Raw genomic sequence first — 16,217 nt, forward strand, 5'->3', positions numbered from 1 at the left:
CTTGAACTACTTACTCTCTATACTTTCAGCATTCCTGATCCAAGGTCTACAGTTTTTTTTTTTTCATGGTTGTTTGTTGAAATTTATTGGATGCATTATAAACATCTAGGAAAAGCACAAAGAGCCTTTTCACCGCTTCCATGCCTTCTGTTTCAGAGTACCAGGAAGATGAATGATGCGTACAAGCCAGACAGCCAGCATGGCAGTTGGCAAAAATGGCACCTCATGGTTTTTCAGTGAAGTACCACTTTGTAAATGAAGCAATAGTGGTGATGGTGGTGTTGCTACTACTACAACTACGACTACTACTGCTAGTAAACTACAAACATTATTATTATTATTATTCACAGAGCTTAATGTCCCGATGCCAGGGCTTAGCAATGAAGTGTGCCATAGTGGTTGGTTGGCTGTGTGGTTTGGAATGATTTCAACCAGCTGGGATTCTTTACCATGCACCTAAAACATTGTAAACGAATGTTTTCGTATCACACCCCTATTGGCATGTGGTTGTTGCAAATACGGATTAACTTGTGACCTCGTGCTCAGCAGTAGAGCACCACAGCTAAGGGAGTGATGTGCTAATGACCCATTGCTGATTAAGATGACAACTATCAGCAGCTCAAGAGTTATAGACGTTCTCACATGGTAGAAACAATATGAAGGATGCCACATATATGACCTTGAAGGAATGCAGCTATTTAAATTGATGAACAGTGAAAAGTTCATCCAGTTTGAACATTTATATCTCGAAATGTAATTTCCGAGCCTAACATTCAAATACAAAGTAGTTTTCCAGTCAAACCACGTGGAGCACTTTTTTTTGTTTGATGTAGACGCGTCGAGGTAGATGCATCGAGCGGATGACATGCGACTCGGGGCCTCTCGGTGAGCACTGAAAACTTTTCCCTTTTTATTTTTGCGGACAAGTGTTAAGTGCTGTTCAAATTCAGCGAAAATATATTGTGTACCTAGGCGCGTTCAAGACGGCGTGCATGCATGAGATTCAGGAAACAAGAGGTTAGGACCATGGAGAATTGACACTATATCGTACAACACGAATTTTACATTCTCCAGTGCACTACAGCTGCAGGCTTGGAGCGACGCCTGACACCAGCAAAAGATGCCGAGAGTAAGCGGGGCTATACTTATCCACGTACAACCAAATTAGGAATGCCCACTCAGCTTGAACAAAGACACTCCCTCACAAAAACAGGAATTGGCCTCTCTGGTGCAGTATTCGGCCACAACCTCCCTAATGATATCTTCAATTAAGCAATGGCCGTCAGTCCCCAGCGGCTGCAGAGCACCTGACCAAGGCGGTGGTCAGACTTGCAACGCAGCAGAGGGTGCTAAGAATGTCTGGGTCCGGACAGGCCGCCAATGGAAACTCATCCTTGCAATGTTTAACACCTGAACCCTCCTGAGTGAGGCTAGCGTAGCAGGACTCTTCGAAGAACTATCAGACACTGTTTGGGATATTATCGGCCTTAGTGAGATTAGAAGAACTGGTGAGGCTGACACATTGCTGAATAACAGCCATGTCCTCTGCTATAGAGGTCTCCCGGATAAGAAGCAATACGGGGTAGGATTCCTAATCCATAAGGTCATAGCGGGCAATACAGACGAATTCTACAGCATCGACATGAGGGTAGCAGTAGTTGTAATCAAACTTAATAAGAGGTATAGATTAAAGGTAGTACAAACCTACGCTCCGACGTCCAGTCACGACAATGAGGAAGTAGATTAGTTTTTATGAAGATGTTGAATTAGTGATGAGAAAAGTGCAAACGTGGTATACTGTAGTAATGGGTGACTTCAATGCAAAAAGTGGGGAAAAAGCAGGCGGATGAACAGGCAATTGGCAACTACGGTGTCAACTCTAGAAATGCTAGAGGAGAGATGTTGGTAGAATTCGCAGGAAGCAATAAGCTGAGAATAATGAACACCTTTTTCAGGAAACATAGCAACAGAAAGTGGACCTGAAAAAACCCTAAAGGTGAAACAAGAAATGGAATTTATTTCATACTTTCTGCCGATCCCAACATAGTGCAGTATGTATGTAGAAGTGATAGGTAGGGTAAAGTGCAGTGATCATAGGTTAGAAAGGGCTAGGATTCACCTCAATTTGAACAGAGAAAGAGTAAAAATTGTTCAAGAAGAAACAGCTAAACTGTCCTCAACTGTCCTGACATACTCTCACTCCATACACAACATCTCAGTGTTGGGTTTCACTGCTTTAAAAAAGTTTATTTGGGTTTGAATGAGGGACACCTGCATCTCAGTGTCAGCCAACACTGTTTTTTTGAGCTCAAGCTCCTTCAAAGAGGTGGCAACACACTTCCTTTCCCGTTAATTCCTCAATGCGCCAGTCCTTTCTATTCTCATCCTCCTTCTGCCACGCATTCACCCCCATGGATGATTTAAAGCACCCTCTTGGTCAGTTGTCCAGTCAACGTAGGAAGCTACACAAGGGAGACATCAAGGGGGCACAAGGAAGCAATGCCCCACTGACCCCACTCAAAGGTTGAACAGATCTGCGGCAAAAACGGCTCATGGCAGCAGCCCATGGTGGCCACGGTATCTACACTACGCTTTTCTTCTCGGAGGCCATGTGCAGTAGATGCATCAACGCGCAACTGTTGTGTGTAGGCCGGCAGTGCAAAGGTGAAATAGTTTTTTCTGAGATTGCAGCCATTTTTTTTTTCATTGATTTAACACAAATTAGCAGTAACTGTATTACTGAGAATGTTCTCGCGATCCAGCAATCAGCCAATAGCTGTTGGTGGGTCCAGCAGCTTGTGATGACGCTGTATGACAACATTGCAAAGGAAAGAACAAGCAATTCTTTTTCGCTGCATCTGACTGCAGATTGTAAATTACCTGCAACATGCAGTAATAATATTTCGCTCACATGTTCACAAGAACCTTCCTAACAGATCAGCAATGTTTTTCTTATTGTATTCAAAAAGTGCTTAAGGGCTCCTTTAACTGAGTTGCCATCAACATGTTAAAGGGACTGACAACCAATTTTTTATGGTACCCATTTCTTTTAGTACAATGGAAAGCTTATCGGTCAGAGTGTTTAATAATCATGAAGTGCTAATGCGGAAAACGCCCTGGAACATTTTTTTATCAAAAGTTTTCAATCTGCAGCGAGGATGTAGTTGCTCACTAGAAGCATGCTGAAAACGGTAATAGGTGAGCAGATACCGATTATATGCCGGCATTAGCGGGAGGCAGACAACAAGTGTGGCTGTGCTGTAACAAAGTATAATTTTGTTTATCAAGTCGATGTTCCTGCGATTCGTTTTTGAAATTGTTCAATAATTTCTGCGATAATAGCTACATGTTTTTGTGATTTGCTGTCCAACTGCTTTGGTATTTAACCAGTCAAAACGAAACCAATCAGATCGAAAATGAAACGACGCCTTTACACATGATACGGAGTTCAGCGTGTTGCCACAGCCATGCAAGTGTTCTTGATTTCTGAAACACAGAATAATGCATGAGTGTCTAATAATATACCAACTGCAACTTTAAGCAATAATTACGGTGTACTTAATAACAGTCGACTTACGTACAGTAATCTCACAGAATAAATCCTAAGTACCAAGATTTCACCACCAGGTCTTGCCACTTACTGGTTTTTGAGACTTTCATTGCCAATTTAAAATTACCATTATTACTTAAATCGCGAACAGCGTGCTGGATGCTTATCACTATAAATCACGGTCATTTCATTTCCATCAACGTCTCGCAACACATTTTGGCCAGTTGTCAGTCCCTTTAAGTTTTCTAAACTGTAACATTAACAAGGTCATCAAAACACAGCCACCTAAGTGCACCACTCAGGAGCAATTCATGCATTTTTAGAGCACTAACCACATGGGCCATTAGTTTATTTGTCTGCGTCAGCTTACACACCCAATTGGCAGGCAGTGTGTCAACAAATCATGGCTCAAGGATCCAAGGAGGCAAGCTCAGACAGCTGAACCACGACTAACTTTTTTACCGGTAAGCAGGGCTTCTGTGCAGATGGGATGAATAGATGACTCCACATGCAAGTGTCTGGGTCACATTGTATGGCTTGTGCTACGTGCACGCAGCACATGATGATCCTCATATTGTGTAGTTAGTCACTGTTTGCATAGGTCCATATTGGCCCCGAGACATGCAAGCTGATGCAGACAGTAACAGGACGATCAATAAAATTAGCACTCGACAGCAACAAAAGTACATTTCTAACCGAGATCCTGATTAAAGATCATAACATTTGGTGTGAATGTGCCCGTTTCACATCATTCTCAAGCAGCGGCTTTTCAAGGAGAAACCATGGCTTAAACCAAAGCTGGCTTCATGTACAAAAAAAGATCCTGAAAAAATTAGGCTTTCTTCAAAACAAAGGGTTCTATAAAGAATCCTACAAAGGGTCTTTGCATATAAAGTAACATCAAGGGTACTTCAAAAATGTGCCTATAAACTAAATCCAAGTTATGCAGAAGTGCTCGTGCAGCTGATCAAAGCTTTAAAGTACAGCCAGAGTCCTTCCATGTTTTTCTGGTCACGAAACTCCGCCGTCACGCTATGGGAGAGGTTCATATGCTGCCCAAAGGTGCCGCGACGCGGTGCCACTGTGCCACAGAGGGCATCGTTCGCATGCCGAAACGCGTGCGCAGTGCGAGGCGAGCTGAGTGATCGGGTGCGTTCTGTGCATGTGTTGCGCTATTTTTCGAGTGCTGGGCTGTTTAGTTGAAGTGGCGGGGTGGGACAACGATGCTGAACACGTGCTGCAACAGCTGAAGATGTAGAATGGTGGTATCTTTAACAAGCCGTTTAAAAAAAATTGCTGTATTTGGGATGTTGCTACTTCTGTTCATTTGAGAGTTGTTTTGCCATGTGTTATGAAATGCTTATGCTTTACACTTCCTTGTTTATAGAAACAATCGATTATGCATTCTGTATTTATTGCCATTCGTTTGCTGGTGTTTGTTTCCTGCCCCCCCAATGCATATCTCTCACGTTTGATGTTATTTCTTGATGCTTATGATATCAGTGTCATGCTTTTAACAAACTTCTTGCATTGTGAATGGTGGACCATTCGTCACCGGACGCCTCTGTGCTGTCTGTATTTCTCTACGCTTATTTTACATGATAAATAAATGATCGTGCTTTTATGTTGTTTTTGCACCAACACGTTCTATTTCTTTTCTTAATCGAATTATAAAGTCTTTAACACATTGTAAATAATTGCGCATTAAGAACGAAAATACCTAGTCTCATCGTTTCTGCGTCGAAACCACGAGCAGCGTGAATAAGTTCTGGGCTTACTGACGCTTCTAAACGACTGTTTGCTAACGCAATAGCCTAATTACAATACAGCTAGTTTCAACTGCGCAGGTCCTAACACTTCACGTTCGCCTCAATCCGTTGCTAAAAGCCGCACCGAAGACATTTAGTAGCGAAGTTTGTCTTGCATTAATCCTACCTAAATCTCATTCAGAAATGGCATCGCTTTGCAGAGAAATTTTAAGCGCACGGAGCAGCTCAATTTCCTTTTCTTTGTCATTAAGTATTCTACGGTAGCAGCCCTTTGCAATAACAGTTTCGTTCTTTTGATCTCCCTATAAGATACTGCCCACAGTCAGAGTCATTCTCTGCCACAGTTTAACAGAAAGTGAACAGCTGTGCTCGGTGAACAATCTCGCGCGCTATATATATGCGCAACGGAGAGTTGACGCTTACTGACTGGTAAGCGGGGGTGCAACAGCCCATATGTTTGCATCTGGTGAAAAGTGGGACCACTGGCGCTTTGTTGCGAATGCGCGGTGTTTAATCTCAGGCAAATATTAAAAAGCGGAGCCCACCAAAGTGTTGAGGCGAACGGCGATGATGTAGAAATGTGGACCGAGACCAGCCGGCCGTGTACAGCGGACGCATTTCGACGGGGGCGAAATGCAAAACACCAGTTTATTTAAATTTAGGTGCATTTTAAAGAGATTTAGTAGTGAAGTTTGTCTTGCATTACTCCTACCTAAATCTCATTCAAAAATGGCATCGCTTTGCAGACCTTTAGGTGTGTTTAAAGACATTTTGTAGCGAAGTTGGTCTTGCATTATTCCTACCTAAATCTCATTCAGACATTTATTTACGTTTATTTAAATTTAGCTGCACTTTAAAGTATCCCAGGTGGTCAAAATTAATCCTGAGTCCCCCACTATGGCATGCCTCATAATCGTATCGCTGTTTTGGCTCTTAAAATCCCAGATTTCTTTTTTTTTTTTTGGTCTGAGATTGCCGCAAGCTCCATGTTATGAGCGGCTATTTTTTTCGTCCAGGGCGCTCATATCATGGCAGAAGACGCGCTCAGGCAGTAATTTAAGCATATTCAATGTTAAAAATAGTTACATGAAACTAAAGCAACGGTTGAGGAAGTTGAGAAAGCTAGAATACCGAGGCTGCCCCACACACAACCACAGCGGTAGCGGCGTTCGCATGCCCTCTCATGCACGGTTGCGCCTCTAGCGGCGGGCGCTGGCTCTATATGAAACTGAGGCGGCAGTTTCGTGACCAGAAAAAAAAAATGGAAGGACTCTGGTACAGCTCAAAACCACCCAATGAGCTGTGCATAGAAGTACCCTGCACTTCACAAAGCAGCAACACCATCAGGCTGCATTCAGCCCTGCCACCGGCAGATTTCACACTTAAAGCATGAGAAGCTTTCCATGACACGCGCCTGCATGCATAGTGTTCAAAAGATGAAGCACCAACAGAGACAGCACACTAACGAAGAAGGAACAATGACAGGGCAAGGTGCCTTGTGCTGTCATTGTTCCTTCATCATTAGTGTGCTGTCTCTATTGGCGCTTCATCTTTTGAAATCTATGAACCAACTAGTCCCTCGTGTTCTACTGCATGCATAGATTTCTGTGGGGCTTGGCGTTGCCTTTGCATTAAACAGGCCCCCAAAAATTTGTGCAATATATTAAGCAGGTGTAACCTGCAATGTGTAAATGATCAATCCATAAAATGAATTAAAGGAAAATATTAAGAATGAAAGAAAATATTACTGGCAGCAATAACATGCCATCGTGGCAGCGCCAATGGTGTCTCCTTTCAAGGGTCACTTTTCGCATTGCACTGCATGAGCTTTAATTTTTGATGAGAAGTGAAGGTTTCCACAGGTGAACAGAAAGGTTTCGACATTGAACAGCTTCTTAACCTACTTAAAGGAGACCTGAAACACTTCTTGAACATAGTAAGAAAACATTGCTGATCGGCATAGAGGCTGCTGTAAAAATGCGAGCCAAATGTTTATGCCCTACATGCAGCAAGGAATTCAAAATCTCGCATCAAAAACAGTGAAATATTGTTTGCTCTTGCTTCCACAATGCCGTCACGCAGCGTCACTGAAGGCAGCTGGACCCACCAACACTATTTCGTGTACGCAAGAGCATTCTTAGTGATACATAATTGCCAATTTTGAATTAAATAAATAAAAATATATATGTCTGCGATCTCAAAAAGATTAAAACAGCTGCCACCAGAGCAGAACGCCCCTCCTCCCTCGCCTGACCCCCCTGCCTCAAGCGTGACAGGAGAGGGCACGCATCCGGGTCGCGTTCCTCGATCGCGCATGCAAGATTGAACCTTGTTCGCCAGCTCACCTTCACACGCTTTCACTTGCACATATCGCAAATGGCGACGGTTTTATCACTCTGACTTTAAACAGAACCTCACAGCAATGCCGACGGCAGAAATGCGCCTGGAATGTCCTAATTTCTATCGCAATAAAATTTTCATCTTTGGACTGCGTGTACATGCGTCAGCTGCACATGACCTCCAAGATGGCAGCAGTGGGCTGCTGTAGCGTAGTCTACTGCCGCCACCAGGGGGTGCTGCGAGAAGTTCTTTTGCCCCCACAACACTCAACTTTTGACCAGAGCTTTGACCTCAACTTCTCCGCTGTGTAGCTCCCAGCACACTAGCGGAGACGAAAAAAGAGAGAAAGCCTGGTATAGGGGTGATAACTCCACTTATAGTTGAAGAATTTGAAACATTTTTGCACCATGAGATTCGTGAGATGACGTTTCTTTAATAGTGAGGCCATTATACGATTAGTTAGAAAACCATTTCAGGGCCCCTTTAAGGTTCTCATTATTTTAACCCATTCTTAACTACCCGGCCTTGTTACGATCGGCCTGCAGGGGTACTGACCTGCGAACCTTTTGCGGCCTGCTGCAGTAGTTTCGATCGTTCTGTGGGCGTGGCATCCTTCAGAGAACCGGCAAAACCAGCTAGGTTAACTGACCATGCACCTCCTTCAGAGAACCGGCAACGCCAGCAACGTTAACCGACCATGCACTTCCTTTGGAGAACTGGAGACCACAGCAAAGTTAATCAACCATGCGTTTCCTTCGTTGAGTTGACAGCGCCTGCAAGTCAAGCCATGTTTGGCGGACCGTGTATTGTTACTTGGTTCGCTGTTGCCTTCATGGTCTATTTGCAGCAAGAGAGCTTCTCGGAAAAGGGTGTTTTGCGATGCATTTTCGTGGGCCCCAGAATTCGTCACAGTCTGCTGACAGTCGTGGCGACTACCAGAGAAGTCAGCTCTGGAATTAAGAGGCGCCGGCTGGGGTCAAGCGTGAGAACCTGGCTACAAGGACCCGCTCAACTCAGTGGGTTCTGGGAATCAAAAGTGTGTATGTGAGTGCGTGAGCCCTCCCCCTCAAAGGCGGGTCGACTACGCCTTCAAGGACTGTAGACAGTCCGATTGGACGAAGGTTGGACAGCAGTTTTCCCTCACCTAGGGATCTAGGGAGGACAGAGTGTTTTTAAGCAGCTGTGTGCTCGACAAGTGGGGTGCTTGGAGCTTTGTGCTCGTGTACTGTGCTCTTCGTGGTGGGAGCTTCGTGCTCCTTTTTGCAGTCATACTAGGCTGTTGAAATGTATCTCCTGGTTTAATATAAATATTGTAATTAAATCGTGTACTCCTAGTTGTCAATGAGAGCAAGTTCCTCCCTAGAACCACGTCCCAAGTGTGAGTGAGTTAGACGACGGCATGGGCCAGCTACCACACAGTTCATGCCAGACTATAACCTTTACAACTGGATGCCAGCGATGTGTAGTTCCTCCCTTCAACTACGTCCAAACCATACAGCTGGTCGCCAGCGGGATCATCCTCCAAACCTTAGAGCCTCGACAGCCAACTGCCCTACATTAGCTTTCTCTAGCTTTCTGCATTTTCTTGTCTTTTTTTTTTTTGTAATGTACACCCGTCTATTCCCCTTCAATCCCCCCCACCCCCAACACTACATTTCTATCGCACTTCAGCAAGATCATACCACCTATATTCCTGCTTTCGAGGTACTGTTGGTAGTGTTGGAAACAGCATTTTTGTATTTTTCTCTCTTGCTTTTCAATGTTCTACCACTATATGTTTTTCATGTTTTTGTCCTTTTTCTTTCAGTGTGTTTCGCACAAAACCACAAGTTGTGTGTGAGCACTTGTATCGTCTTCCCATCATCTGACCTGTGTGTTCCCTTCAGGCGAGGTCTTCACACGTGCCTGGATTTGACAGCTAGTTTTCAAACTATGCTAGACTATTATATTATAATTAACTATTCTATTCAGAGGGGAAGGAAATATTGTGAAAGGAAGATTGTTATTTGATGCGGATGACAGTCTAGGTGACTGCACGATGCATCTCTCAGATGTGCACGATCTTATTATATTCAGCAACCTGCGCTCATGGTGCAGAAGTAACAAGCAGAAAATCCTGTTCACAACAAAACTACATCAAAACTGTACAAACTGTTTGCTCAGATGGTACTGACGTCTCACCCAATTATGCACGCATTACTGCTAGAGGCGCATCTGCCTGCATCGAATTAGAAGTGCAGGGTGCCTATAAGGGATAAAATTACAATAAACAGCTCCTTAAATCAAAAAGCTGATTGGATACCCAGCAAAGATGACAAGCACCTCTGGTGGTTGCCTGTTGTGTCTGTGTGAAAGCTTCAAGACCACTTAAGGATCATGTCATTACCCATCAAAGCGCAACTCCAGTCTAGAACCACCTGCCACATATACGACAGTGATGCCACCATATAGTTCTCCGTTCTAATGGGTGAAATGTCCAACTTTGAACTTTTGTATGTGCCTCTATCTTCTTGTGTTTTGTTTTTCTGGCTCATTTCTTCTATACAGTCCCATGTTTATGTCCCCCTCCCTTTAATGCTATGCTGGGTGCAGAGTGTACTATGACAAAGAAGCAAAGAACACATTTTTATGTGGTTTAACCGAAACATGCCACTTGGGTAAATGTTCTCATCAAATTAACGGTATTCGTGTTATTTCAGGATAAGCATAATCCTGGAAAAAGTGCAAGAATAACAAGTGGTTGTCTAACAAACCTTGTAAATGTCACGTTCCTCGCTGGACGCTTCCTCTTCGATTAGTGTGGGCCGAGGGTTCTGGCAGATGACACAACGCAGCGCTTTTGGCCAGTTCTCGTACGTGCAGTGCTGGCAAGTCCACTTGCAGCCCTGGCGACTCATGACTGTGCCAGGTTCAGCACTCCACTATGCCAACTATTCAACAGCATAGGGCTGCTGCTTTCGCTAGGATTCGGGCACTAGCCTGAAAAGCGAACAAGCAACGGTGCGTCATTGAATGCATAAGTATTCCCGACTCACTGCCCGCAGCGGCGGCTACCAGGTTGTTTAGATAACAAGAAAGTTGTTGAAAGGTTCGCGTGCAAATATTTTTGGAGCATAAAATAATTCCAGCGGTGGACAATAACTGCTAGTTACGAATCGAGAGCATAAGTTATGTGGCCCCATGAACACGAACTAAGCACGAGTTCCATCGGCTCGACAAAGTTCGAAAACACCACTCTAGCTAACTCTTCCAAAAGATATTACCACTATTAGTACTACGCACTACCAACTATCACATATTACCATTATTACCACTATTACGGTATTACCAATACTACTCGAAGAAAAAGTAATCCGTGTGAATGAAAACTGCTATTAAACTTTAAAAAGTCGAACACAATCCACAGCAGCGCCCTCACTCAGCTGCTGAAAAAACAATTATCATTATTAAAAATTACTACTCACCCCACTTAGATAAGAGTTGATCCCCTAGAGTGTTGTTTCCATTCGTCATAGCAGAATGATTAGGCCTACCATTTTACCTCCTTTGCCTCCCTCGGAGTTAACAAACATCGTACCGATCTGCGTCTAATCTTTAATTAGTTGATCACCGCTGTCTCTTAATGCTAGCAGCGCTAGCAACAGCGTGAATAGCTTTTAATGGCAACGTACCGTGACATTACAGTTCAACACAACGATCTGTGCAGCTACTACGAAACTTTTTGTTTTCTGTTTCTACAGCAAGATAGCACCCATATTTGTTTTCAGCGCAGCGGAGCGACTGGACGCAAGCAGCTAGTACGCAAGCGCCGACGCGACTATCTACCACAGATGGCGTTAGGTCGCTGCTGACCTTGTTTCGAAGTTTCGAACAGCGGAGAACGTCCTCTTCACGCTACAATCGGTGACTGTTCGCTTCTATTGAGCAAAAAAATTACAGCTATTATTCTAGCACAAAAAAAATTAACAATGATCCGAGCTGTGTGTTCGCGAGCAATCTTTGAGTTCGCGCCTGTCAGTGCTTCTTTGACCTCTTCCCAGAGAGCAGCATCTGCATCCGGGTTTTCATCGTTTCGCCGTTTGCTCCAGCAGAGCAGGTATTGTCCATTCCATCACAGCTACATTTCTTAATACGCTACAAAATTCAACGGAATTTGCTTCATAAGAACTAAATAAGTTTTGAACGCGTCATGTTGCGATTCATACTGGTATTGTATTTGTAAAAGTTGCAACAGTCGTGAAATGCTAGGAGTTGGCGTTGCCTGTGGGCCATGCGGGCCCACGCCGGCCAGGATTAAATTTCGGATGGACTAGAATGTGCTGATAGCATTTGCTGGCATAAAAAGCTTCCGAGAGCTACAAGTGTTTGTCGTTTTTAGAAAACGTGGTGCCTATTGCGCATCCGGTCATTTGATTATTCCCAAGGCCATCAAAACAACTTGGTATCTGCTTCGTGCTCAGCAAGCCAAGTGTTTACGTCCCTTAGAAATGATTGGTTTTGTCATTGCTCAAGTGCATCACGGTTGACCGCCAACTTTGCTAACGGCTTTACGCTGCTAAGCATGAGGTCGCGGGATCAAATCCCGGCCGCGACGGCTGCATTTAGATGGGGACAAAATGCAAAAACGCCCGTGAACCGTGCGGTTAATGGCACGTTTTTCACGTTAAAGAACCCCAAGTGGTAAAAATTAATCCGGAATCCCCCACTACGGCATGCCTCATGATGAGATAGTGGTTTTGGCAGGTAATACCCGACAATTTAATTTATTATTTTTGATCGCCAACTCCTTTCAGAAAAAAAAAAGTTCGCGCACTTGGTGTTACCTGTAGTCGTTTTGCTGAAGTCTTCAGCGAACTTCGAACTGTTGTGCGTTGCAGACCAAAGCAAGTGCTGTAACTATGCAACTAGTCGCACTGTAACCAGTGTATCTGAGCCACTGCCATTGCTCAAAAGGGGTTGGCGTGAGAAATGGCGACCAGACGGAACGAGATTCCGACTTGCGTCTTGAAGGCTGGAGTAGCGCCTCGCAACATCACTAATAATGAAGCTTTCGTCTACCAGTATCTCGTTTCTTTTTTCTTAGTGTGTGCCTCCAGAAGAGCGCCGGAACTTCAAAGATGGAGGCAAACAAAGTAGTTCCTGATGTGATCGACACGGTCCCGGAAAACACCGTTGAGGTGACAAGCCTTTTGTCAATCGTTGTGGCAGTTTAACGTGCGTTTTTCCTGAAACGTTTTGTTCTTTCGTACTAAAAGGCAGAGGACGACACGTTTTAATTTCTTGACGAGACCTGTCTGCGTTTTACGGTCTTTTTTTTTTTTCCAGGTGACTTACAATGATCAGAAGGTTAACATGGGAAATGTTATGACGCCGACACAAGTCCAATCCCCACCAAAGGTTTCGTACCCAACAGAAACCGACGCTTTTTACACCCTCTGCATGACTGGTAGGTTTTGCTACATTAGACCCACTGCCAAGCTCACATGGTTACTCTGCTAATGCAGACCCCGACGCACCGAGTAGGCAGAGTCCAAAGTACCGAGAGTGGCATCATTGGCTTGTGGTGAACATTCCTGGCTGCAATGTCTCTGAGGGAGAAACACTGTCGCAGTATGTTGGTTCTGGCCCTCCAAAAGGAACAGGTGAGCTTATGCCTCGCATCAATTAAGTTTGCAAAGAGATAACAGTTAGCATGGACAGGTTTGAGTTCAACCATTGGAAACAGGAAGGGGGTGGGAGGGATCAATCATAATGCCCAGAGGTTGTTGCCAACACTGAAACGCAGGTCTGCACCGGTATGTGTTCGTGGTTTACAAGCAGCCTGGAAAGCTCAACTGTGATGAAAAGCGTCTCACAAACCGCTCTGGTGATCACCGAGGTTGCTTCAAGATTCGCGATTTTGCCAAGAAGTATCAGCTGGGAGAGCCAGTTGCTGCCAACTTCTACCAGGCAGAATGGGATGACTACGTGCCTAAGCTGTATGAGCAGCTCAGTGGCAACTGAGTTCAAAGTGCAGTGACCAGTCAGCACAGTTTACCTTTTCATCTTCTGACTGTGTTCTTGTTCCCTATTCAGTTGCTGAGCCTCTACTTTCAGCCCAACATGCCACTGCTGTTCAGCATGTTCTCAATAAAACACAACTTTGCTGGTCTGCAACTCCTTTCTTCCTTGGTTACGTTGCATGTTCCTACTCCACCTTTTTTCTAGCTGTGCTGCCCTTATTAATACGAAGGATCTGGTGCATGTATTACTTGCCGGTGAATTAATTCACACACACTATTCATGTGCATATATCAAGTGTGCTGTGCCATCTATAATAGAATACAAAGTATGCTTGAACTGTCGCGCATCACACTGCTGGGGTGCTATTAACCTATTATGAGGGCTCACCTGATGCTGCATTAAATGCCCTCCTACAATAGGGTATTAGTAAGCCAATTATCAGCAAATATTTCCTCTTGCCAAGGGTACTAATAAGGGCAGCACAAATATGCACACGTAGTGTTCGCACACTGGTAAGGCAGTAGCAGAAGCAGGCCGCAGTTCTTTATGCACGGGCAGCTATGTTCAACCACAAGAATTGTATGTCAAGTTTGCTGTGTGGTAAAAAACGCACGTGTTAGGTTCACTGCAGAGACAAGCACTCCAGCTTGATGGCAGCTTGTTTTATTCGTGATTTGTCATTGTTTTGCTTTTGGCCCTACTCAAGCAGATGAATGCTATCTTCTGCTGTTATTATAAATAAATTTTGTGCTGAGACCCGATTCTTTTTTGCTCCAACAGCATGTTCACAGAAGAAGAGAAGTAAGCTTTATTGCAGTTCAAATGAGCTGCATGATAGTAATAACAGTTGTAGCTAGCTAAACGAAATTGGCATGCTCAACTGTAATCTGGCGCAAGTATAACTCTCTGCTGCTGTTTTTTTTTTTTCTTTCCCCTAGGCTGCCTGTATCAGGTTATTGTGCTGCAGAATTTCTCACAAAGATAGTAAGCGCAAAGCTGTACTTGTAAGTTGAAATTAAACCTGAAGGAGCATTTACAACCGTTAATGTGATCAATCTTGGGCGCATATGCACACTAGAATAGGGGTTGGGAGTTGAAGCGGTGCCAGCTGAAGCTTCTTTTGATAGTGTTGTGCCAGAAGTGTAATAGCTGCACCCTAACCATGTTCCACACGGTCACTTTCTATCGCCATAGCGAAATAATTCTCTTGAAACAAAACAAAAAGTTTTATTTCAGCGTATACAAATTTGATGTCCTTTGGACCCACTAACGGCACATGGCGCGCTTGAGATTGCCCAAAGGACAGTGTAACAGTGATCATCATCGAGTGGCCCTGTGACACCGGTATCACACAGCACACTCAAGATAGGGATTGAATTTCTTGGTCGCGGTTGGCTCCTTCGGCAAACTGCAGGAGGGTGCAAATCGCAGTCGTCGGAAACCATCTTCGTTTTTTGTTTTTTCGTGTGTGTGAGTACACTCTAAAAACTGTTGCACCCTTTGGGGTGTATATTTGCCACACAACAATAATTGTCATGTCTTGTCCGCATTTCCTTTAACGCGGCGAGCCCGGTACTTTCCAGAAACGAACAGCATGCGCGTTATCAGCATGACATAGCATTCCCGACAGGAAAGTAACGAGCGCAGCGTTTTCAAGAAAGGAAATGCGGGCAAGACATGACAATTATCATTGTGTGGCAAATATACACTCCAAAGGGTGTAAACTTAGAAAGCAATCGTCATCTGTCTTGCTTGCGTTTCCTTTCTTGTAAACGCTGCGCTACTTGCCTGTCAATGATCTGTCATGGTGATAACGCGCATATCATTCTTTACTTGGAAGTATCGGGCACGCAGCGTTAAATAAAGGAAATGCGGGCAGGACATGACGATTATTGTGGGACAAGATAAGCCCTAAAGGGTGCAAATTCTGAGAGTGTTAAACAAATTTACACCCTTACGGGTGTATATTTGCCACAACAATAATCGCCATCTGTATTGCACTTCCTTTCTTCACTCTTAAGATAACACCCTTCGGGTCGTATCTTTGCACACAACCCAGTCTTTATCTACACCCTTTGGGGCGTATCTTGTCCCACACTCTTAAGCAAAATTACATCCTTTTGCCGCAACGATAATCGTCTTGTCCGCATTTCCTTTCTTTACCGCCGCGAGCCCGGTACTTCCCAGTAACGAACGGTACGCGCGTTATCAGCATGCATGACATAGCATTCCCGACAGGAAAGTAGTGGGCGCGGCGTTTTCATGAAAGGAAACGTAAGCAAAGCAGATGACGATTATTGTTGTGTAGCAGAGATACAATTAAGGGTGATCCCGACGTACTCCGAAATACTAAATTATCATAGAGGAACGAGGGTCAAATACTCCCCGCCGCATAATATGCTTAATCAACAAGAGGCAGTTTGGTGGCGGAAGCCGCAAACGGGAACCTCCCCCCCCAAATCTACACATACTAAGCAAAATGTTCCCAAACCAATACAGGGACATCTGCCCATGGTGTGGCGCAAAACCCACCCTTTATCATATCACGTGGGAAT

The 16,217-nt window shown here is 44.3% G+C and overlaps 2 protein-coding genes across 6 annotated transcripts in view; one reads left to right on the forward strand and one right to left on the reverse strand.

Moving 5' to 3' along the window:
- The window catches only part of trbd (ubiquitin thioesterase trabid), a 109,116-nt gene extending 97,659 nt beyond the window's left edge, over window positions 1–11,457 (reverse strand). The window contains exons 1-2 of one of the 4 annotated variants that reach the window (XM_075677175.1): window positions 11,124–11,457; window positions 10,413–10,638 (exon numbers count right to left, since the gene is read on the reverse strand). In XM_075677175.1, the coding sequence (XP_075533290.1) occupies window positions 10,413–10,556 (144 nt within the window). In that variant the 5' untranslated portion in view covers window positions 10,557–10,638; window positions 11,124–11,457. Of the gene's footprint in view, window positions 1–10,412; window positions 10,639–10,961; window positions 11,052–11,123 lie in introns of those variants that run through there. The other 3 variants (XM_075677177.1, XM_075677176.1, XM_075677178.1) reach the window with 3 other exon arrangements.
- A 31-nt stretch (window positions 11,458–11,488) lies between these two features.
- Window positions 11,489–13,815, forward strand: LOC142566287 (protein D2-like). 2 transcript variants are annotated; one of them, XM_075677181.1, is made up of 6 exons: window positions 11,545–11,562; window positions 11,700–11,755; window positions 12,743–12,836; window positions 12,985–13,105; window positions 13,164–13,301; window positions 13,445–13,815. In XM_075677181.1, exons 3-6 carry the CDS (start codon window positions 12,777–12,779, stop codon window positions 13,660–13,662), a joined length of 537 nt encoding a protein of 178 aa, XP_075533296.1. In that variant the 5' UTR covers window positions 11,545–11,562; window positions 11,700–11,755; window positions 12,743–12,776; the 3' UTR covers window positions 13,663–13,815. The 2 variants fall into 2 exon arrangements, with proteins under 2 accessions (XP_075533294.1, XP_075533296.1); XM_075677179.1 differs by having other exon boundaries at window positions 11,489–11,755.
- The last annotated feature ends 2,402 nt before the right edge of the window (window positions 13,816–16,217 follow it).

The sequence above is a fragment of the Dermacentor variabilis genome, unplaced genomic scaffold (genome assembly GCF_050947875.1).
Source record: "Dermacentor variabilis isolate Ectoservices unplaced genomic scaffold, ASM5094787v1 scaffold_12, whole genome shotgun sequence".
Taxonomy (NCBI): domain Eukaryota; kingdom Metazoa; phylum Arthropoda; class Arachnida; order Ixodida; family Ixodidae; genus Dermacentor; species Dermacentor variabilis.